Genomic DNA, 22310 nt, shown 5'->3' on the forward strand with positions numbered 1-22310 from the left:
AACAAAAATCTAAATATACACCTATGACAGAAGATGCCCTACTCCCTTTCTGCTTGTTATCAATAGGCTGCTTTATAGATTGCTTCTCAGGGCTAATGTAAGGTGATTCTACTTATGGGTTCATTGGTGTGTCACATGCAGAGGGGAAAACGCATGGGAAATACAGTCAAAATAGGCCTTAACCGTGCTAGCAGAAGGTTCAAACGGTCCCTTACCAAATCTACACGCTTCCTTTAACCGCAAAATTTACAAACAACATATGTATGCCACGGCCCCTGGGACTGAGGTGGTGGAAGAGAAAATTAGAGGTCAAAGGCTTCACCTTATAGTTAAGGGCGTAGTAACTGAGGTCTCCCTAGAGAAAGGGCGGATAATGCAGAATAGAACTTCACTCATAAGTCTCCTATTGACTTGGCAGCCACAATACCTGTCTTCCGTAATGACTCACTCTCACTGAATGAAGGATAATCACAGGGTTCCTCCCCTGAACAAACTAGAATTCTGGAGTACTCATTTTGGGGGACGGGGATGCGAAGCAAGCACTTGCAACTTTATGCAACTTGCAGAAAAGGGATTAAACTCTAGTCACTAGAGGATGTGGGCGATAGCAGCTGGCAGGAAACCCAGGGGTCGCCTGGGGTCAAGCACCTGCCACCGCAGACGCGAGGACCGACGACCCTCCCTGCCACGCCGCTCCGGGCAGGAGGCCGGAGTCTGCGCGCCCGAGCCCGCTGACCCGCGGAGGCTGACAGCCTCACCCCGGCCACCGCCCTCGGAGGAGTCAACTGCCTCCCTGAAAGCGTTTGGCCTGGGGTGTCCGCGGGTGCGCCGTCCTCTCCAAAGGCAGAAGCGAGGATGGAGGGCAGGGAGGCACGAGCCGGGCGCGAAGCGGGGACGCGGGGCAGGACCGCCACGGTGGCCGCGCCGGAGGCGTGGAGGAGCCGCTGGCTCGCCTGGAAGCGCGTCAAGCCCCACGGGCGCCGGAGCGGAGAGCCGCCGGGGACCGAGCCTCCTGAGGCGCGTGGCAAGCCTCTGGGGGCTGAGCCGCCGCCCGCGGCCGGCGCCGGCCCGCCCGGTTCCCGCCCTTCCCGAGCTCCCGGCCTCCCGCCCGGCCCCGACCCGGGGAGCGCCGCCGAGGCTCGTGCACACTCACCGGGAGCGCGCGCCGACGGCCGCCGCCTCGGAGCGATCTCCGCCCCGCCCCTCGCCGCGGTCACGTCACGCGCGTGCGCCCTCCGCGTGCCCTCAACGGCGCGGAGGACGTTAGCTTTTCGGCGTGGTGGTTTCCTTAGAGACGGAGTCGGCCCCGGTGGCGGCCACCAGGACAACGGGACCGTGAGACTCCAGGAGAAGTCAAAATGCCGGCCAGGAAGAAAAGCAGGGTCAAACTCAAAACCAAAGACAAGAAGTAAGATGAGCGGCGCAGAGGCTGCCTGGCTGCCTCTGCGGGCCAGGCTTTGGAGGACATCTCCAGTTCATTCTTTCTTGGCCTTAAGCCCTGAGACGTCTCCATTGTGAGGCTGATATGAACTGGTGTGGTCCTATTCTAGCTCTAGTCTGAGTGGTTACGAGTTGTTCCTTGGGACTTTCAGGAATCCTTTTTGGATCAAAGGGAGAAGGAGAAAGATTTTGACCAGACCGATAGAGTCCCTCACCTACACTGGTATTGCTCTGCACTAACCTCATGGTGCCTTGGAGTTGCTGCTAGCATGTCAGTAGACCTACTGGGCTACTTAAGACTTTGGAATTCAACACTCACGTAGTTCACCACCACATACGGGAACCGCAAAAGAATCCCTTAGATTTGTGATTGTAAAGTGAATTCTCGGAAGACAAATTCAGTAGCACACAGGGGCAGTCGCATTGCTTTGGAGGCTGAGGCAGGAAGATTACAAGTTCTAGGGCAGCCGGGGCTACATAAGGGGAGACCTTGTCTTTAAAAAAGAAAAAAGGTAACTTGTTTGGTCTGTGGGTGCAGCTCAGTAATAGAGTGCGTGTGTAGGGTCCTAGGTACCATCTCCCAGCAAAATAATTTCATACTCAGAACAGAAAGCTTTGGAGATATGGAAAGCACTAAAGGAGAAAGAAAATCACCTGTCATTCTACCATCCATAGTTAACCACTACTACCATTTTTTTTTATCCTGTGTAAAATTATACATTTATAGACCCCCTCCTCCCCACCCCAAGCATCAAACCTAGAGCCTCCTGATAGGGCAAGTGTTCTACCACTGACCTCTTGTATTAACATATATTTTCTACAAGGTGATTGAGAAAACCAAATATAACTTCTCAGTCTAGCATATTGTACAAATTGCCAAGGGCTTATCACATGCCTGCCACTCACAGGCATGTTTTATATTTTTGGTCCTCCATCTTCAGTGCACATGTGAACAAAGAGGAACAATAATACAGTTTGTTTTCCTTGAGTGTTTTACAGGCAAACAATGAGAAACCCTACTTGGTTTCTCCAGTAACTTAATGGTCTCTTTCTTAGAGACATCTAATTGCTTGCATCAAGTATTCTTGATACTTTCAGGTAGCAACTGGAGCTTGTAGAAAGGCATTCTATTACTGGTGTCTAAATCACCCTGGAAAGGGGCAGCCACTGCTAGGTTAGGCTGAGGCATTGGGAATGGAGCTGGCCTGAATTTGAAAAGAACAAAAGGTAAGTGTTCAAAGGGACTAAGAATCAGGAGCTGAGAGGATATGGAAGGTGACAGCTCTACTTAAACACTGGTAGGAGACACTTTAGAATTCAAATATGTGAAACTTGTAATGCATTATTTATATTGTTAGTGCCTATTGTAGGGCACTGTTTTGTTAATGCTCATGCAATATTTATTTTGAAGGACCTCACCTTTGCATCCATCCTTTTACTGTTTTTTTATATTCTGGGGATCAAACTGAGGGCCTGATGTATGCTAGGCATTCATACTACTCCAACCAATCTGTTCCCCACGGTCTTACTTTTTTGCTCTTTTCAAAGATTTTTTTTTTCATCTCTTCATACATGATTGTGGGTGTGTGTTTTTCAAGCATCCTTAAAGCCTGGTATCCTGTGGTACCAACAAGCAAAGTGTTTAACATGATTTGATCCTTTGTCCAGGAACTAGCTAAAACAAAACAAAGTAACAATAAAAACGGGTGGAATAGGTGTGGAGACTACAGATATCCTAACAAATGTGTCTTCATGTAGAAATGGAACACAGGTTCACAACTGAGTGGAACAGTAGAAAAGATTAGGAGCAGGAACTGTACAGCTCAGCACAGCAGAAGAATGTTACCCTGGAGATATGGCTCAGAGGTTAAAAGCACTGCTTGCTCTTCCAGAGGTCCTGAGTTCAATTCCCAGGAACCATGTGGTGGCTCACAAACATCTATAATGAGATTTGGCGCCCTCTTTTGGCATGCAGGCACACATGCAGGCAGAATACTGCACAAATAATAAATAAATCTTAAAAATAAAAAAGAATACGGAAGAATGAAGTAAATGAGAAGGTATAGAACTTTAGGAAATCCATTTGGGCTTTTATTTTCTCTTTGTTTTTCCTGTCCTTTAAAGTCATACTTCAAAAAAAATAAAGTCATACTCTTGGGGAAGATGCACCAATTTAAGCCAAGCAAAGCAAAAGAGAAATGGTACTAATAAAGTTACACTGTCAATATACTCTTCTGCAGGAAAATAGAAGAACAAATTATTGAACAAGCCAAGGCCAATGCCTCTCTTTGGGAGGCCAGATTGGAAGTCACAGAACTCTCCAGGATTGAGTATCGTGATACTTCCCGAAGACTGGCAAAAAATAATGAGGATTTAAAGAAACAGCAGTATAAACTGGAAAAAGATACTATGTCTGTATTAAGCTACTTGAAGAAGCAAGATCAGGAGAAAGATAATATGGTAGGTAGGTAGAAAACTGTGAACTTTACAATCTTCCTTTGTGTTTATTTGACATGATTATATTTCTATAAGGTTTTTGTTTTATTTTGTTTTGTTTTGTTTTGTTTAAGATAGAATCTGTCCATACAGCCCTGACTGTCCTTGAACTCATATACTTCTAATTTTGCCTCCAAGTGCTGGGATTTATTTATTTATTATATTAAAGACTGTAAGATCTTGAAATCTCATCATATGGTTAGGACATTGTACTTAATACTTAGCTCTACCTGAAGCAAGCTGTTATTTCAGAATGGCTTTGCTGCCATTGCTTTTTCTTTTTTTCTTGTAGTGTTATTCACATTATCCAAGATGAAAGCAGCTTAAAAATATCACTGGAGTTATGGCTTAGCAGTTAAGAGTGTGTACTGTTCTTTCTGAGGACCTGAGTTTGGTTTGCAGCATCCACATTGGGCAGCTCACATAACTCCAGTTGCAGGGAGATCTGATGCTTCGTGACCACCAAAGGCTCCCACACACATGTGGCTATACTCAGACACAACACATACATCTGAAAACAAAAACAAAAACAACTGACAGCTTAAAAAATACACCTATCAAAAATAAATGGATGGAGAAAATCAAGTGAGGCTGGGTGTGGTTGCATACATTTTAAACCCAGTACTCCCAGAAGACATGTGGATTTCTGTGAGTTTGAGGCTAGCCTGGTCTACATATCCAGTTCTAGGACAGCCAGTGCTACAACAAGAAACCCTGTCTCTACCCCAACCATACTCCTCCCCAAAAGAGAAAAAGATAATCAGGTACATATATTTATGGACAATTGTAAAGCCTTAAGAAAACCATGTAACCAGAGCGATGGCACACACCTGTAATCCCAGCCCTCAGGGAGTCAGAGGCAGGCAAATCTCTGACTTCAAGGCCAGCCTGGTCTGCAAAGCATGTCCAGGACAGCCAAGGCTACACAGAGAAACCCTGTCTCAGGAAAAACAAACGAACAAACAAAAACATATAACGGGCTGGAGAGATGGCTCAGAGGTTAAGAGCACTGACTGACTGTTCTTTCAGAGGTCCTGAGTTCAATTCCCAGCAACCACATGGTGGCTCACAACCATTTATAATGAGATCTGGTGCCCTCTTCTGGCCTGCAAGCATACTTGTGGGCAGAATACTCTATAAATAATAAATAAAATAAATCTTTTAAAAAAATAAAATAAAACAGGCTGCAATATAGTAAACCTCCAGGATATTATGTTAAATGATAAAAGCTAGTCACAAAAGATCAAATGCAGTATGATTCAAGTCAAACCCACAGAAACAAAGCAGAAAGTGATTGCCAGAGGCAGAGAGAAAAGGGAGAACTGCAAAATGAAAAATCTCGAGATCTTTTATGTAACAGCATAAGCAACGTACTTAGCACCACAAACCTGTACACTTAAAAATGGTTAACAGAGTAAATTTAATGTTCTGGGTTTTATGTGTGTGTGTGTATGTGCCTGAGTATATATATGTGCATTACATGCACGTAGGAGCCTATGCAGGTGTTAGTACACATCAGATCCCTGAATTGGAGTTATAAGCAGTGTGAGCTGCCATATAGGTAGGAATTGAACCTGGGTCTTCTGCAAGAGCAGTAAACACTGAACCACTGAGTCATTTTTCTGACCCAATGTTGTGTTTTTTTTTTTTTACAACAAAATGTTATCCACATAATTGTGATGACAGCACAATGAGGAAATCTGTGTCCCCTCCTTCTCCTAATTCACTGTCTTTTATGGCTCACTGGCTTCAGTATTATATGAAACAAAAGGATATGGATAGAAATACAACATAGAGCAATTTCTGCATCTTCCTTACCCTCACATTTTATCTTCTACAGATAGAAAAACTGAAACAGCAATTGGCTGAAACAAAGGAAAAAGCCAAAGAAGAGAAGGAAAAATTGGTGAGTATCTACATAGACTAAGAATTTCCTTATTAGAGAATCAGATTTCTAGTGAGTTTGGTCATTTGAGGTCAAATGGAGGTAAGTAGAAAGGGGGTCCTGATACATGGCTCAGTGGTAAAATGTCTGTTTGCCTAGTAACCACAGGCCCTGGGATTGGTCCCCAGATCCTTAACAAAAACAAAGCAAAGCCAGAAAGAAACAAATTAAAATCCCATGCACTTGTCTGTACAAATGTTCAAAAGTAGCATTATTATGGAGGCATGTGACACACACCAGCAACTTCAAAGGGTAAAGTGGGAGTCCTCCCTGAACATAGAAATTTGGGTGTTCTCAAGGCCAGTATTCTGGGCAGCACAGCAAGATCTTGACTCCCTCAACCCTCCAAAAGGTACTCAGTTCCAAAATCCATCAATACTTGCAGTTCAGATGCAGGAATATAGGACTGGGCTGTGTGCTAAAGAGCAAACCTGAGCAAGGGCTTCTGCATGTTGGCAGCTGTTATACTTATGTTACACACCCAGACTCAAATCAGGATTTTTTTTTTTTTGATCTATGATATACCTTAATCCCTTACCAAGAGTGTTGGTTCTAAATGACATCAGTATGATACCCCATTACTTAAGGTTTTCTAACAATCTCAGAATACTAATGCCATCCCCCGTAGATTACTAGAAAGAGTTCAAGATAATGTGAAATTTTTGGAGGAGGGATCATTTTCTTCCTATATACATAATGATAAAGATCTTTAGTCAAAACTGAAAAAATCTTTCTTCCCTGTGGTGTTGAGGATTGCTTGGACTTCAAGCAAGTTGCTTCACTAATTCAACACTACATTTTAAAAACTAAGTGAAAACTAGGTGTGGTGGCTCATTCCTGAAATTCTAGCATTCCAGAGCTGAGGCTTTGCTAAGAGTTCAAGGCCAGCTTAGGCTACAGAGTGAGTTCAAGGGCAGGGTGGTGGGAAGCTGAGGAAGTTCAAGGGAGACTAAATACAAAAGCTTTGAGTTTTGGAGGTATCTGGTTTGGGTTTATTGTTGCTAGGGACTGAACCCAGGGTTTCACATACTAACTACACACTTCATTCACTGAGCTTCATAGACAAAAAAAAAAAAAAAAAAAAAAAAATCCTGTTTATTATTTAAGGCTATTGGCATCATTTTACTGAAATTAAAATTTTATGTAAAAATTATAGCTTCATGCAAAATAAAGATGGACAGTTCTTTCAAGTAGATATACAAATGGCTCTGGCCACAAATAAGGCATGGCTGTATGGAACACAGATGTATGTTTTTCCTAACTCATTTCTTTTTTGAATACAGGAAGAAATGTATTCTGTGCAATTAAGTGAGTTGGAGGGTCGGTTTAATCAAAAATCCAAAGAAATTGGCATAATTCAGACAGAGCTAAAGACAATAAAACAATTCCAGAAGAGAAAGATCCAGGTGGAAAAAGAATTAGAAGATGTAAGTTTCTTATTCTTGTATTTTTTAAAAAAGATTTATTCCAGAAGAGAAAGATCCAGGTGGAAAAAGAATTAGAAGATGTAAGTTTCTTATTCTTGTATTTTTTAAAAAAGATTTATGTTTTGCCTACAAATATGTTAAGTATACTGCATGCATTCTTGGTACTGGAGGAGACCAGAAGGGATACTGGAGCCCTTGCAACTAGATTTAACTAAAGGTTATAAGCCTCCACATGGGTGCTGGGAATTAAACGTGAGTCCTTTGTAAAAGTAATCAGTGCTCTGGGCTGGAGATATAGCTCAGAGGTTAAGAGGACTGGCTGTTCTATACCAAAGGTGCTGAGTTCAATTCCCAGCGACCACATGGTGGTTCACAACCATCTATGGTGAGATCTGATGCTCTCTTCTGGTGTGCAGGTATACGAGTAATAAGCAAAACACTGTATACATAATAAATAAATAAAAATCTCTTTTAAAACAAAGTAATAAGTGCTCTTAACCACTGAATCATCTCTCTAGTCTGTCTCTGAAGGAAATTGGATTAACAATTTAATCCTGGGTGAGGTGGCGAAAGCCTGTGATTTTAGTACTCTGGGAGACAGAGGCAGTCGGATCACTGTGAGTTTGAGGCCAGCCTGGTCTACAAAGTGAGTCCAGGATAGCCAAGGCTATACAGAGAAACCCTGTCTTGGAAAACAAACAAACAACCCCCTCCCAAAATAATTTTACCCTTGCAAAAGAGTCTTCACATTTATTCCTGTGAGACATTAAGGCATTTTAGAGAGGAGAAAGTAAAATCTCTCTCTCTTTCTCTGTTCTGTCTCTCTGTGTGTGTGTCTCTTTCTCTCTGTCTCTTTCTTTCTCCCCCTGGATTCGATTTGTAGACCAGGCTGGTCTTGAACTCACAGTGATCTGCCTGCCTCTGCCTCCCAGAGTACTAGGATTATAAGTGTGCACCACAGTACCTGGTGTTTTTGTTTTTCGAGACAGGGTTTCTCTATGTTAACAGACCTGGTCTTGAATTCAGAGATCGGCCCGCCTCAGCCTCCTGAGTGCTGGGATTAAAGGCATGGGATAGCACACCTGGCTCTTTTTCTTTTTTGTGTTTATCTATATATCTATTTTTTCTGTGTGTGTGGCATGTATCCTTGTGTAGGTCAGAGGAGGACATCTTGTAGAGTCAGTTCTTTCTGTCTACCATGTTCCAGCGATCAAACTCAGGTGGTCAGGCTTGGTGGCAAACACTGGCTGAGCCAGTTCATCTGCATGACAATGTTCTTTTTCTAGGCATTGATTTCTTTGTAAACTTGGCAAAACTCAGTCAATACACCTTCCCAAGTTAGTCAGCAGTTAAATTTTTTATTTGAATTGAAATAAACCACCAATTATCAGTGGGAAGATAGCAGAGTTCGACAGGTAAATATGTTTAAGATGATGAGAGACAATTTTAGGAAAAATTAGAAGGCTGTATGGGTAGGGATGAATGGGGTAAGGAACACTGAAGTTTCTGGGAAGTTCTTTCCTCACTTTTTGCTGATTTCCACAGTATAGCTAGGGATGGAGTCACCTGAATGCTTGATTAGAAAGCTTAAGAATGTCACGTGGTTGTGCACGTGTGATTGGTGGTAGGCCTCAGCATCATTCACCGGGGCCCTTAATAAGGTGCTTGAATGTCCTTGTTATATGTCAGTGGATGACGTGGAGAGTGAATAAATAATTCAAGAGATCAAGAGCTGTGCAGAAGCTGTGTGTGAGAGATTTCCCCCAGGGCTTCGTGCATGCTGTGAAATCACTCTACTACCTATCCCCAGTAGCTTTTTTTATGACCTCTCCTTGCAAGTGGCATAGCAACACAGTCTTACTTGGAGGTAAGTCTACATAAATTTGGTCCACATTCTAGGAAAGGAAATTAGGTTCCATCCTTTGAAGATAGTGTCAAAGAATTGAAAAGCATCCTCTAAAATTGCACACCCTTATAGCACAGCTGCAGCTGTGTACCTTGGTTGCTTTAGACCCCCTCCTATTATATAATGGCTGGTCAGGAACTTTCTGTGTACCTAGGCTTGCGTCATACTTGAAACAACACCTCTGCCTCAGTCTCTTAAGTGCTGGGATTACAGGCATACGCCTCCCCAGCTTTACTTTGTTTTTATTCTTTTTTTTTTTTTTTAAAGATTTTCAGTTATGTGTATGGATGTTGGGCGTGGGTATTTATGTATGCATGCACTGGCAGAGGCCAGAATAGCTGTTGGACCCTCTGAAGCTGGAGTTATAGGCAGTAAAGTTAGCCAACTGATGTGGATACAGGAGACGGAACTCCGGCTTTCTGCAAGAGCAATACATGCTTTTAACTGCAGAATCATCTCTCCAAGCCCCATCTGAATTTTATTTTGAGGAGGATCTCATGTAGCCCAGACTAACTCTGAGATCCTGATCCTCTTGCCTCTAACTCCCAAGTGCTGGGATTACAGGAATGCCTTGCCATCCCCTTAGGGATCTTTAAAATATCAGCACTGATCATGTTCTGATTACTTCCCTCAAGAATCTTCTATAATATTTCTCAGTTGTAAACAGTATATTATTTAGACAGCTTACTGTATAAGTTAAGACTGTACACATATCAATTTTAATGTTATATGACACTACACTTTATACAGTCAGTTATTTATTTTTTTATTTATTTTTCCCAGGGCTGAGGACCGAACCAAGGGCCAAGCACTCTACCACTAAGCTAAATCCCCCAACAATCTTTTATCTCTTTAATTTGCCCAAAGTTATTCAAATAACTTTGAAGTCTTCATTTTCCGTGTTGGTGCTTGAACCCAGACCCTTGGGTATGCTTGACAAGCGAGCTACCACTGAGCTACACTGCCACTCCCTTGTGTTTCTTGCTTTGTTCAGAATATTTCCTTTATTATCAATAAATATCTGATAGATATCTACCTGTTAAAATTTAGCCCAGCTTTCAAAGGTTTACCTTAAACGCACTTTCTCCTTGAGGCCTTCCCCCAGAGCTGTGCTTAACGATTCCTTGTACCTTTCCGTGGGATATGGTACAGAACACATCTTGATTTACTTGCTCTTTCCTACTAGATTGTAAATTCTTTGAGAGTAGAATTTTGTTTCCTTGTAATACAAGAACCACAAAGCACTTGTTCACTGAAGTCCTACAAGGTATCACGCTATTAAACCGTCACGGGCTGGCTAGCGCATGCGCGTTGGGTAGCGCATGCGCCCCAGCGGCGAACACCCCGAGGCTCAGCCGTGACGTAGCAGCCCGCGCCACCCTTCCGGCCGCAGCAGCCGCCAGCCGTTTCGGTCCAGAGTCGAAGATGGCAGAAGAAATTTCTCAGGGAAAGTCGGCGGGCCAGGTGTGCACCTTCTTCAAAAAGCCCGGGCGGAAAGGGAATGCTGGCCGCCGGAAGCGCCCGGCGTGCGACCCCGGCTCGGGGGAAAGCGGAAGCAGCAGCGACGAAGGCTGCACGGTTGTGCGGCCGGAGAAGAAGCGGGCCACCCACAACCCAATGATCCAGAAGACGAGCGGCAGCGGCAAACAGAAGGCGGCCTACTACGATGTGAGCGGCGAAGAGGAGGAGAAGACGGAGAATGAGAGTTTGGGCGTGGTTTACAAGTCCACGCGCTCCGCGAAACCGGTGGGGCCGGAGGATATGGGGGCAACGGCAGTCTACGAGCTGGACACAGAGAAGGAGAGAGACGCACAGGCCATCTTTGAGCGAAGCCAGAAGATCCAGGAGGAGCTGAGAGGCAAGGAGGATGACAAAATCTATCGTGGAATCAATAATTACCAGAAATACATGAAGCCCAAGGATACGTCCATGGGCAATGCCTCCTCTGGCATGGTGAGGAAGGGCCCCATCCGAGCCCCCGAACATTTACGTGCCACCGTGCGCTGGGATTACCAGCCGGACATTTGTAAAGACTACAAGGAAACTGGCTTCTGTGGCTTTGGAGACAGCTGCAAATTCCTCCATGACCGTTCGGATTACAAGCACGGCTGGCAGATAGAACGTGAGCTTGATGAAGGCCGTTACGGTGTGTATGACGACGAAAACTACGAAGTAGAAAGTGATGATGAAGAAATACCTTTCAAGTGTTTCATCTGTCGCCAAACCTTCCAAAATCCGGTTGTCACCAAGTGTAAACATTATTTCTGTGAGACCTGTGCACTGCAGCATTTCCGTACCACTCCACGTTGCTATGTTTGTGAGCAGCAGACCCATGGGGTTTTCAACCCTGCGAAAGAACTGATTGCTAAACTGGAGAAGTATCGAACAGCAGAGGGTGGTTCTTCCAACACCCCAGAAGACCCTGATGGGGTCTGATTGTCCATAATTGTCAAGTCTCAAAGTACTTTTTGTTTTGGTCACCAATGCAACCATAATTGAAGGGATGTTAAGTTTTCTAGGAAGAATATCTAAATTTTGTTTTATATGACAATGCTGCAGATGGGATCAATACAGTTAACGTATGGAACTCTCAGATTGCCTGCCCATCCTGTGTATAGCTATACATTCTGAGTCCAAATAAATTAAGAACTAAGTATACTTCAGTGCCCTGATGTGATTTTCTCTCTTAAAGAACAATATTGCCACCTATTGGAGAAGTAGATTTCAGACCTTTAAAAGAGGGCTGTTGTGGAATACTTAAAATTCAAGGACAGAGTTACTGCCTTACTGGAAGGGGGCAGTTGTGTGGAATCTGTAGAAGTAGAGGCAGATATGAGGGCTCCATATACTTAAAATTGTGATGTATACATTAGCTAACAGATTATTTGTATAGAATTTGTTGTGCAGCTTGAGTCTAAATACACTTAGCTTATGAAAAGGAATTCAAGTCAGGTATCTTAAAGGAAAAAAGAATGGAAGGCAGATTAGTGTGTGTGTGTTGTGTGTGTGATGTCCGTGTGAGGGAGGTCAGTCAGATGACAACTCTGCAGTTATCTCCATCTGCTTTTAATTACAAAACTCAAACTTAAGTTGCCAGGCTTGTGTGACAGACACCTTTATCCCTTTACCTCCTGAGCCTCACCTGCTCCTTGTTTGGGTTTTTAAGATAGTCTTTCTGTGTCTCAAACTGACTTGCAACTCAGGTATTCTAGCCAGGTCTCAAATGTGGGATTCTTTTGCCTCAGGCTTCCAATTGCTGGGATTACAAGTGTGAGTCACAATGCTTAACCACTATATCACCTTAACTTTTATTTAGTTGAGTGTGTGTGTGTGTGTGTGTGTGAAGTCAGAATACAAGTTAGAGTCAATTTTTTCTTCCACTGAGAGAGTCCTGGGTACCTTTACCCATTGAGCCATTTTGTTGACCCCACTAATCATCTTTTGAAAGATTTATTGATACATAGATGGGGGGGCTGTCTAATGATGGATCAAAGATCTAATCTCCAGACACTAGGGTCGGGAATATTTGAACCACACATGAACTGGTATGTTGATGTTAATTTTGAGAGTGTGACAAAATAAGCCATTTCAAAAATTAAATGTGGAACAGTAAAAACATCTGAAAGAATAAATGGGATTTAGTATATTATAACAGATTATAATACAGGAAGTTGTCAATAGATGAGGATATTATGCTAAACACTTGTTTTGAAATGTCTACATCTTACCTTACATTTCTCACTGCGACAAAATACCTGAGACTAATGCAACTTAAGGGAAATTTTGGCTCACAGTTTTGAGTGCAGCCAATCATGATGGGGATGTAAAACAGCTGGCCACACCCACAATTAGGAAGTAAAGAATGATAAATGACAGTACTCTGCTTTCTCCTCATACTCAGTCCTGGACCCCAAACTATTGAATGCTGTTGCCCACATTCAGGCTGGCTCTTCCCTTTTCAGCTAAACCTTTCTATTTTTAAAAGATTATATGTATAATTTTATTAAGTATATCTGTGTTTGGAGGCCAGAAGAGGATATGAGATTGCTTGGAGCTGGTATTACAGGCAGTTTTAAGCCACTAAACATGGGTACTTGGAACCAAACCTCTGGAAGAACATTATCCACTCTTAACCACTCAGTCGGAGTCTTGCCAGTCCATGAGCTTTTCTAAAAATACCTTCATAGGCACATGCGGAAGATTGGTTTCATGTTTTGGGGGAATTTTTGCTTTTTAAAAAAATTAAAAAAAATTATTTTCTGTGCATGAGTGTTTTGCCTAGATATATGTCTTTATACTATGTGCATGCCTGGTGCCCTTAGGCGTCAGAAGAATGTTAGATCCTTGGAACTAGAGTTAAGGATGGTTGTGAGCCACCAAGTAGGTGCTGGGAACCCAACCTTGGTCCTTTATGAGAGAAGTGTCCTTAACTGCTAAGCTGTCTTTCCAGTGCTTGCTTTAGTTTTCTTTTCTTTTTTTTTCTTAATAGAATAAGTTGTTTATTTACTTTATATCCTGATCCACTCCCTCCTTTTTCCCAGCCCCTTCCCCTTTTCCTCAGAAAAGGGGTGGCTACTCCATTTATTTATTTACTTACTTACTTATTTATTTATTTTTTCTGAGGCAGTGTTTCTTTGTGTAAGAGCCTTGGCTATCCTGGAACTTGTTCTGTTTACTAGGCTGGCCTCAAACTCACAGAGATCCATTGGCCTGCCCCTGCCTTCATGCTGGGATTAAAGGCATGTGCCACCAACCACCTTGCTCCTTGGTTCTTTTTTAAAAATATTTACTTACTTATATGCATTGGTGTCTGCCTGCATGTATGTCAGTGTGAGGGTGTCAGGTCCCTGGGAACTGGAGTTACAGACAGTTTTGGACCAATATGTGGGTGCTGGGAATTGAGCTCTGGTCTTTTTTGAAGAGCAGACAGTTCTCTTAATCACTGAGCCATCCCTCCAGCTCTCCATGGTGATTCTTAATCAAACTGACAGGAAGATTAACTGTTAAATTACCACACCCTCTGAGATTATTCTTTTTTCTTTTTCATGTGCATGTGTGTATGTATGTTAATGTGTATGGGTGTGTGCATGCACATACACATGTTGAGGCCTAAGTAATGGGACTCCTTCTCAATCACTGTTTCACCTTATTCTTTGAGGCAGAGTCTCTCAGTCAACCTCAGAGTTCCTTGATGAGGTTAGTCTCCCTAGCTAGCTTCTTTGAGGAATCCTTGCCTTCCACCTTCCAAAGCTGCAATTATAGGTGGTGCCACATCCGCCTGTCATTTACATGAATTCTACAGATCTGAGCTGCCTTCTCTTGCTTGGAAGTGCTGTAACTGCTGAGCCATCTCCTCAATCCACTATTTCTTTTTTATATTTGGCAGACTGTGTAGTCTGGTCCCTAAAATTCTTTCCAATTCAAGAATTTTATCGTTATAGAAGGACCTGGAGGGGACAGGAGCTCCAAAATGAGACCAAGAGCCAAAACCCCCCTGGGCCCTGGGGGTGCCACAGAGACTGATACCCCAAGCAAGGACCATGCATGGAGAGGACCTAAAACCCCTGCTTATATGTGGCCCATAGACTCAGTCTCCAAGTGGGGTCCCTAGTAAGGGGAGCAGGGGCTGTCTCTCCAGTATGAACACAGTGGCAGGCTCTCTGATCACCTCCCCCTCCAGGGTACAGCCTTTCCAGGCCACAGAGGAAGACAATGTAGCCAGTCCTGATGAGACCTGATAGGCTAGGGTCAAATAGAAGGGGAGGAAGCCCTCCTCTATCAGTAGACTAGGGGAGGGGCATAGAAGGAGAAAAGGGAGGGAGAGAAGGTTTAGGAGGAGAGGAGGGAGGGGGCCACAGCCAGGATACAAAGTGAATAAATTGTAATAAACAATAAAATTTAAAAATAATTTTATTGTTTTTGTCATTCCATATTTCATAACTCTTAAGAGAAAGTCATGAAGAGCCCTTAGAAACTCAGTACCAATCTAATTGATCTATAGACAGTTAAGAAAAATGTGCTCGAGAGGTGATGACACTGATTTTTGTGTATTGTTCAAGATTATATGATAGACAACGTGTCTTCAAAATTTTCTATGAAGATGTCTCATTCAGTCTTTCCTTTTCTTATTATTTTTTTTTTAGCTTAAAGAAAATTTACTGCACTCAGAGAAAAAACATCAGGAGACACTTAGAAGACTAGAAACCAGATTTTTTGAAGAGAAGGTATGACTACGAGTGCTAAGAAGTGCCTTGCACACTAGAACAGAAGTACGTCCATGTGCGTTCCAAGTATCGCGGCACTCCTCTCCGCGCCTTGCTAGAGAATGTTGTCACGAACCAGGGAGTACGTGCGTTGTATGCACCCATACTTGTAGCGCTTCAAGAGGCAGAGGCGGGAAGATCTTGAGTTCAAAGCCAGCTCTCGAGTTTCCTGTCAAGTTCCATGCCAGCCTGGGCTCTATCGTAAGGCCTGCTTCAAAAACAAACAAACAAACAAACAAACAAACAAAGTAGAATAGAAATGAAGGAAAACAAGTATTTTCTATAAATTCCAGTATCTAATCCTCTTTTCTTTTCCACTTAGAGATTTCCTCTTTAATTTTCAACTGATACACAAGAAGTAAAATTTGTACATGCTAATAGTATATCATGCAGTGTCTCAATGTATTTATTTGGTCTGTAAGTTAGGTTAAATATATCTTTTCAACTTTTTGTTTTGTTTTTGAGGTAAGGTCTCGTGTAGCCCAGGCTGGCCTTAAGCTCCCCATTTAGTGGCACTCTGTATTGAACTCTTGATTCCTCCACCTCCACCTCCCAAGTGGTGGAGTTACAGGTGTGCATATCACACCCCATTATTTCGGCTATCTGTCTCATACACGTACCATTCATGATGGAACTCCCAAAGTATTTTCTTCTAGCTTTTTAAAACATACTGCACATTGTTATCAATAGTCAAGCTGCTTGTGCAATAGCGCATCAGAAACTGGTGCTTGTAGGCAGCTATAGCTTAGCACCCAAACCCACATTTCTCCATTCTGTTCCCTCTCGGCTGGCTAGTTCTATGTCAACTTGACACAAACTAGAGTAATCTGAGATGAAGGAACTTCAACTGAGAAAATGTCTCCATAAGAAGGTCCACCCCATTGTGAACGGCACCATCCCTGGGCTTGTGCTCCCAAGTGCTACAAGAAAGGTTGAGGGAGCCACAGTGAGCAAGCCAGTAAGCAGCATTCCTCCATGACCTCTGCATTAGCACTTGCCTCCAGGTTCCTGCCCTGACTTTCCTCAATGATGGACTGTGATATAGAAGTGTAAACAAACCTCCCCCCCTCTTTTTTTTTTGGTCATGGTGCTTCATCACAGCAATAGAAACCCTAAGATACAGCTTCACTTTCCCTGGCCTCCATAACTACCATTCCAATCTCAACTTCCCTGAGATTATCTGTCTTCCTTTTGTGATGCCGTGGATTGAACATAGGATATTATACGTGGGAGGGAAGCATTCTACCACTGAGTTATACTTCCTGCCAGAGATAAACCTTTTCAATGTGTTTTTCTGAGGGAAATCATGTAGTACTTGTCTCTCTGTGTCTTGCTTATTTCACTTAGCACAATGATCTCTAGTTTTTTGTTTGTTTGTTTGTTGTTCTTTGAGACACGGTTTTCTGTGTTAACAGCCCTGACTGTCCTGGAACTCCTCTGTAGACCAGGCTGGCCTATAATTCACAGAGACCTACCTGTCTCTGCCTACCGAGCTCTAGGATTAAAGGCATGCGCTACTACCATCTGGCTGATCTCCAGTTGTAATCAAGTTGTCATAATACACAGGATTTTGTTCCTTTTTATGACTACAGCACTTCATTATGTATAAATTCCACATTCATCAGTTAGTGGGTAGGTACTTAGGCTGTTTCTATTCAAGAGTCTTGAAAAATCCTTAAGAGGAACTGTCATCTTGTGAAGGCCTAAAACATTTCCCTTTTTTTTTTTTTTTTAATAAGTTTTGATTTTTTTGAGATGGGGTCTCACTATGCAGTCTTGACTCACCTGGACTCAAAGTGTAAATCAGGCTGGCCTTGAACTCATAGAAATTCCTCCTGCCTATGTTTCCTGAGTGCTAGTTACTATAGGTGTATGACATCTTGCCCTGCACATTCCCCAATTCTAAAATTTGTGACTTTCATCATGTTTCATTTAGCAAAAACTATCCTCCAGTTTCTAAGATAGATGTGTCTTTTCTTACTTTATGTTCGTGCCATTGTTCTGGCTTACTTTTCTGTTGCTGTGTTAATCATCATGATCAAAAACAACTTGGAGAAGAAAGGGTTTATTTCAGCCTACAACTCCCAGGTCACAATCCAACATTGAGAGAAAGGAGGGCAAGAACCTGGAGGCAGAAACTGAGGCAGAAACCATGGAAGACTACTGCTTACTGGCTTGCTTTCAGGCTCATGTTCTACCTTTCTCGTTCAGCCCAGGCCCATAGGGAGCTCAGCACTTCTACATGAATTAGCAATCAAGAAAATGCTCCAAAGACATGAGCACAGGTCAGTCTGATGGTGGCAGTTTTTCAGTTGATCCCCTGGAACTGGAGTTACAGACAGTTGTGACCTTCCATGTTGGGTCCTGGGAATTGAACCTCAGTCCTCTGGAAGAGCAGGTAATGCTCTTAACCACTGACCCTTCCTTCCAGCCCCATACTGTTCTTTTTACTGGCTCTTTCCTCACCAGTACTTAAGAATTAATATAGGTCACATGAACAGAAGTATTATTTAATTTTATGTGTATGTGTGTGTGCACCCTGTGCATGAAGGAACCTACGGATGTCAGAAAGGGTGTCAGACCCCCTGGAACTAAAGTTATAGATGGTTGTGAGCCACCATGTGGGTGCGGGGAACTGAACCCAGTCCAGTATAAAAGCAGTAAGAATTCTTAATCACTGAGGCATCTCTCCAGCCCCCAAACCAAGTATTCTGTTTAATGCTGAAGTAATTACTTTGTGATATGAAATATTTGTTAGAAGCAGTTTTGTATTTAAACATCTCATATTTTATTTTTAGCACCGCTTGGAACAAGAGGCTGAGAAGAGGATAGTAATCTTGGCAGAGAGAGCTCACCATGAAGCTGTGGTGTAAGAGATTGTTGCCTTTGTCACATAGTCGAGCTTCCTTGCTGTCTTCTATTTTTAGCTTGTCTTCCTCTGTCTCTTGGCAAGCTTTCTTTAATTTTTGACTGCCCCTATTCTCTTTGTGTCCCCTCCTCTCTACCCTCCACCCTCTCTGTAACAATGTGATAGAGTAGCAATATCATACTCTTTGAAGGGTCTACACTTTGAAGTTAGGTCCTGGCTACATACACGCATGCTGATTAACCACTAGAAAATTTATTTTTTAATTATTATATTTACATAAGTATGTGTACTTGAGGGTACACTAGTGCTACAAGTTGAGTGTGGAAGTCAGCTGATTTGCAGGAAGTCAGTTCTCTGTTCCACCCTGTGGGTTCCAGGTCAGTAAGCTTGGTGGCAAGTGCCTTTATCCACTGAGCCATCTCATTGGCCCTGTTAGAATTCTTAATTTCCTTGAAATAAATGTCATGAAAAAAATTGGGCCATCTAGGCATGGTGGTAGACACTTACAATAATTCCAGTGCTTAGGAGGCTGAGGGAGGAGGTCTACCAGTTCTAGGCCAACCTAGACTATATAGTGAGACCCTGTTACAAACAAATCTAAAATAGGTCCATAATAGCAACTTTGCAGGATTGTTGGAAGATATATTTATGTAACACTAAAGTGTGTTTATGTTAACACATGAACCCCAGGTCTCAATGGTTTTATATCTTGTTAATGTAACGATCTAATGTGGGTCCGTCAGCTTTCCTCAGATGATGACTCAGAAACTTGGGCTGCTTGTACCTCTGTCACCTTAGAGTTCTCTAGGTCTAGTCATAGGGAAATGAATGGAAGAGGACATGGAAAACTGGTGCCACTTTACTGTGTTCAAGGTGCTCGAGATTGAAAACCCAGACATGCACATCTACTCCATCACTGAGCTATATCCCCGGCCTCTTTTTACTTTTTGAAACAGTCTCACTAATTGCCAAGGCTAGCCTTGTACATGCTATGAAGTTCAAGCAGGCCCTGAACTTGTGATCCTTCTGCCTCAGGTTCCTGAATAGTTAGGATTAAAGGTGTGCCACTGTTCCTAGATTTTTTTTTTTTTTTTAAAGAAAAAGGGTCTTGCTATATAGCTTAAAAAATAGCTTAAATTAGCAACCAACTCACACAATCATGGGCAGCTAACACATAGTTTTTCATTTTACTGATGAAGAACTAAGTCACAAGGCCTCCATCTACCCATTGAATAGTTACTCATAAGTTAAATAGTGGTAGTGTTATGTGTGTCTCATGTTCGGCCCTCCCCCAACTCTGGTGCTAGGGGTTAAACCCAGGGACTTGCACATGCTAAACAAGTACTCTCTCATGGATAATGTGTGAGGGTAAAGCTGTCATTGCTCTTCTTAGTATTTAAAACTTAGGGATGAGCCAGGTGTGGTGATGCCTGCTCTTGACTCCAGCACTCCAGAGGCAGAAGGAGGTGCATGTCTGTGATTTTGAGGTCAGGTCTAGAGTGACCCTACTCGAAAATCCACCCCCAACTTCCTTACCCAACCCCCCCCCACAAACCCCTGCCTGCCACAAGAAACTTAAAATATATATATATATATATATATATATATATATATATACACATATATATACATATATCTTTCAGGCAGTTGAATTCTGCTGGAAGAAATGTTTTTAAAGAGAATGTTTATCTTCACAAGGCGCTTACATACCACTTGAAGGAAGCTGAAGCTCAGCAGAAAAGCTCCAAGAAGTTACAAGAAAGTCATTCCTGCCTTTTACAACAAAAGGTTCCCACTCTTATTTAGATTTTTTCCTTCCTTCCTTCCTTCCTTCCTTCCTTCCTTCCTTCCTCTCTCTCCTTTTCTTTTCCTTCTCTCTTTCTTTTTTAGGATTGTGTTGGTAAATACCAAGAATTGAGCATAATAATAAGGACAATGTTTCTCTTTATCTTGATAATTGCCTTATCTGAAATAATTACCAAATGACTTTAAAGACACATTAGGCATGACTTTACACATATATCAGAAATATAAACATGACTCTGATCCTCATACCTCAGAATACTCATTTTGCTTTGATTTTGTTGGACCCTAAATCATCTAGGAATTGGTTTGGCTGAAACAGACTTGACATTAGTGCTATCAGCACATAAAGGTTTAGTCTTTTACCTAAAGGACACTTGAAGGAGCGCAATCCAGATCAGGACTCTAACATATAGCTTATATCCTTAACATCTTAAAAAAGGTTTCAATTTTTATTTTGCCTGTGGGGGTATTTTGCCTGTATGCATGTCTGTGCACCATATGCATGCAGTACCTGTGGAGGCCAAAAGAGGGTTTTGGAACCCCTGGAACTAGCGTTACAGACAGTTGTGAGCCATCATATGGGTGCTGGGATCCAAACCTAGTTCCTCTGCAAGAAAAGCAAGTGCTCTTAACTGCTGAGCCATCTCTCCAGCACCCTCACTTAAACTTTTTTTTTTTACTTTGGTGTTTGTATATGGCACCGTATGACTGTTAAGAGATCTAAGGGTTACTCCAAACAGCAGGAAGAAAAGATAAGAAAAAACAAAATAAAAACATAACTCCTTTATAAACCTTCCCAGCTGTCCTATTTCTGCTTATAGCTCAGCTGGGTGGGGGTGGCATAAGCCTTAATCCCACCATTCAGGAAGCAGAGCAGGTGGATCTTTGAGTTCAAGGCCTGCCTGATCTACAGAGTGAGTTTTAGGACAGCCAGGGCTACACAGAGAAACCATGTCTCTACAAACAAACAAACAAACAAACAAATCCACTTATCCTACCTGACCTTGCTGAATTGCAAGGGACCTTTATAGACTTGATAGTGTTTTTTGAACAGTTTTATTATAATAGTATAAAATATGTAACCTTGTAAGAATTATAGAGGAAATTTGAAAATTTCCTAATTAATAAAATCAGTGAATTGCTTTCACAAGCCTAGTCAAAGACCCAAGGATGTTTGTTACTTTTTCTGTTCAAGGAGATATCAAAATAATTGCTTTAGTCTGACGTAAAGCTCAGAACCCTTTAGGTAACATAAATTATTGAGAGACTTTAAGTTCCAGAATGTTTAAAAAAAATTTTAAAAATCCCTCTCTTTTTAAGGAAATCAATGAGCTGTTGATAAAGGAAAAGATTATGCAACTCACCCAGCAGAAATCACAAATCCAAACTCTTCAGAAGAAGGTGATAAGCTTGGAGAATGCTCTGGCTTTTATGACCACAGAGTTTGAGGCTGAAGTTTTGAAACTGCAGCAAAAGTCAATGATAGAGAATGAAGCAGGTCGGATAGAAATCGACAAGCTGCAGCAACTTCTTCAGATAAAGGACAGGGAAATGAATCGAATGAAGAAGCTGGCTAAGAACATACTGGATGAGAGAACAGAAGTGGAACAGTTCTTTCTAGATGCTCTGTACCAAGTGAAGCAACAAATTCTGTTCAACAGGAAACATTATAAGAAGATTGCACAAGCTGCTTTCAATTTAAAAATGAGAGCAGCAGGTTCGGGAAAAACAGAATACCCCAAAATCAGGACCTTTGCTGGCAAAGAACACAGTACCAATAGTGTGACTCAGGATCTCATGGAGGCTGAAAAATGGTACTAATAATGCTGTAATGTGTTGTCTTTATATGTCCTTGCTTTTGTACCCTTTAAAAAAAGCAATAGCTCAGCAGGTTGTGGTGGCTCAAGCCTGGAGTCCTAGCAGAGGACAGACACAGTCCCTGGCCTATGCTAGAGATTTGTGAGAGAGCCTGTCCCAACATGTCCTCCTTCCTCTAAAAGAGAACAAGTTCAGATTGCTGCATAGATTTCTTAGTAGGTTCCTTGAGGACAGGGCCTTACTCACCTTCATAGCCTCTGTGCTTGGCCTAGTGTGTAATGTGAAGACTTGCTATGTATTTAGTAGCCATTTCCATTTATCTCATGACAGGAATTTGTTT

At 42.3% G+C, this 22310-nt stretch overlaps 2 protein-coding genes and 1 long non-coding RNA gene across 3 annotated transcripts in view; 2 read left to right on the forward strand and 1 right to left on the reverse strand.

Moving 5' to 3' along the window:
* The first annotated feature begins 1222 nt into the window (after positions 1 to 1222).
* Bbof1 (basal body orientation factor 1) overlaps positions 1223 to 22310 on the forward strand; it is a 30232-nt gene continuing 9144 nt past the window's right edge. Inside the window, exons 1-8 of the mRNA XM_021634137.2 lie at positions 1223 to 1408; positions 3681 to 3900; positions 5777 to 5842; positions 7165 to 7308; positions 15358 to 15438; positions 18276 to 18346; positions 19990 to 20134; positions 21473 to 21966. Coding sequence (XP_021489812.2) covers positions 1359 to 1408; positions 3681 to 3900; positions 5777 to 5842; positions 7165 to 7308; positions 15358 to 15438; positions 18276 to 18346; positions 19990 to 20134; positions 21473 to 21966 — 1271 coding nt within the window. The 5' untranslated portion in view covers positions 1223 to 1358. The remainder of the gene's footprint in view (positions 1409 to 3680; positions 3901 to 5776; positions 5843 to 7164; positions 7309 to 15357; positions 15439 to 18275; positions 18347 to 19989; positions 20135 to 21472; positions 21967 to 22310) is intronic.
* LOC110546935 (E3 ubiquitin-protein ligase RNF113A) lies at positions 10379 to 11872 on the forward strand. The gene has a single exon (XM_021634136.2). It carries the CDS (start codon positions 10640 to 10642, stop codon positions 11648 to 11650), a length of 1011 nt encoding a protein of 336 aa, XP_021489811.1. The 5' UTR covers positions 10379 to 10639; the 3' UTR covers positions 11651 to 11872.
* Positions 15109 to 21622, reverse strand: LOC132655278 (uncharacterized). The gene is made up of 2 exons (XR_009593031.1): positions 21517 to 21622; positions 15109 to 15688 (listed from the first exon to the last, which is right to left on the reverse strand). It is a non-coding gene; the product is annotated as an uncharacterized LOC132655278 (long non-coding RNA).

The sequence above is a fragment of the Meriones unguiculatus genome, chromosome 7 (assembly GCF_030254825.1).
Source record: "Meriones unguiculatus strain TT.TT164.6M chromosome 7, Bangor_MerUng_6.1, whole genome shotgun sequence".
In the NCBI taxonomy this organism is placed as follows: Eukaryota; Metazoa; Chordata; class Mammalia; order Rodentia; family Muridae; genus Meriones; species Meriones unguiculatus.

Coding starts and splice junctions, on each gene's coding strand:
- LOC110546935 (XM_021634136.2), top strand. CDS start 10,640: ATGGCAGAAGAAATTTCTCAGGGAAAGTCGGCGGGCCAGGTGTGCACC.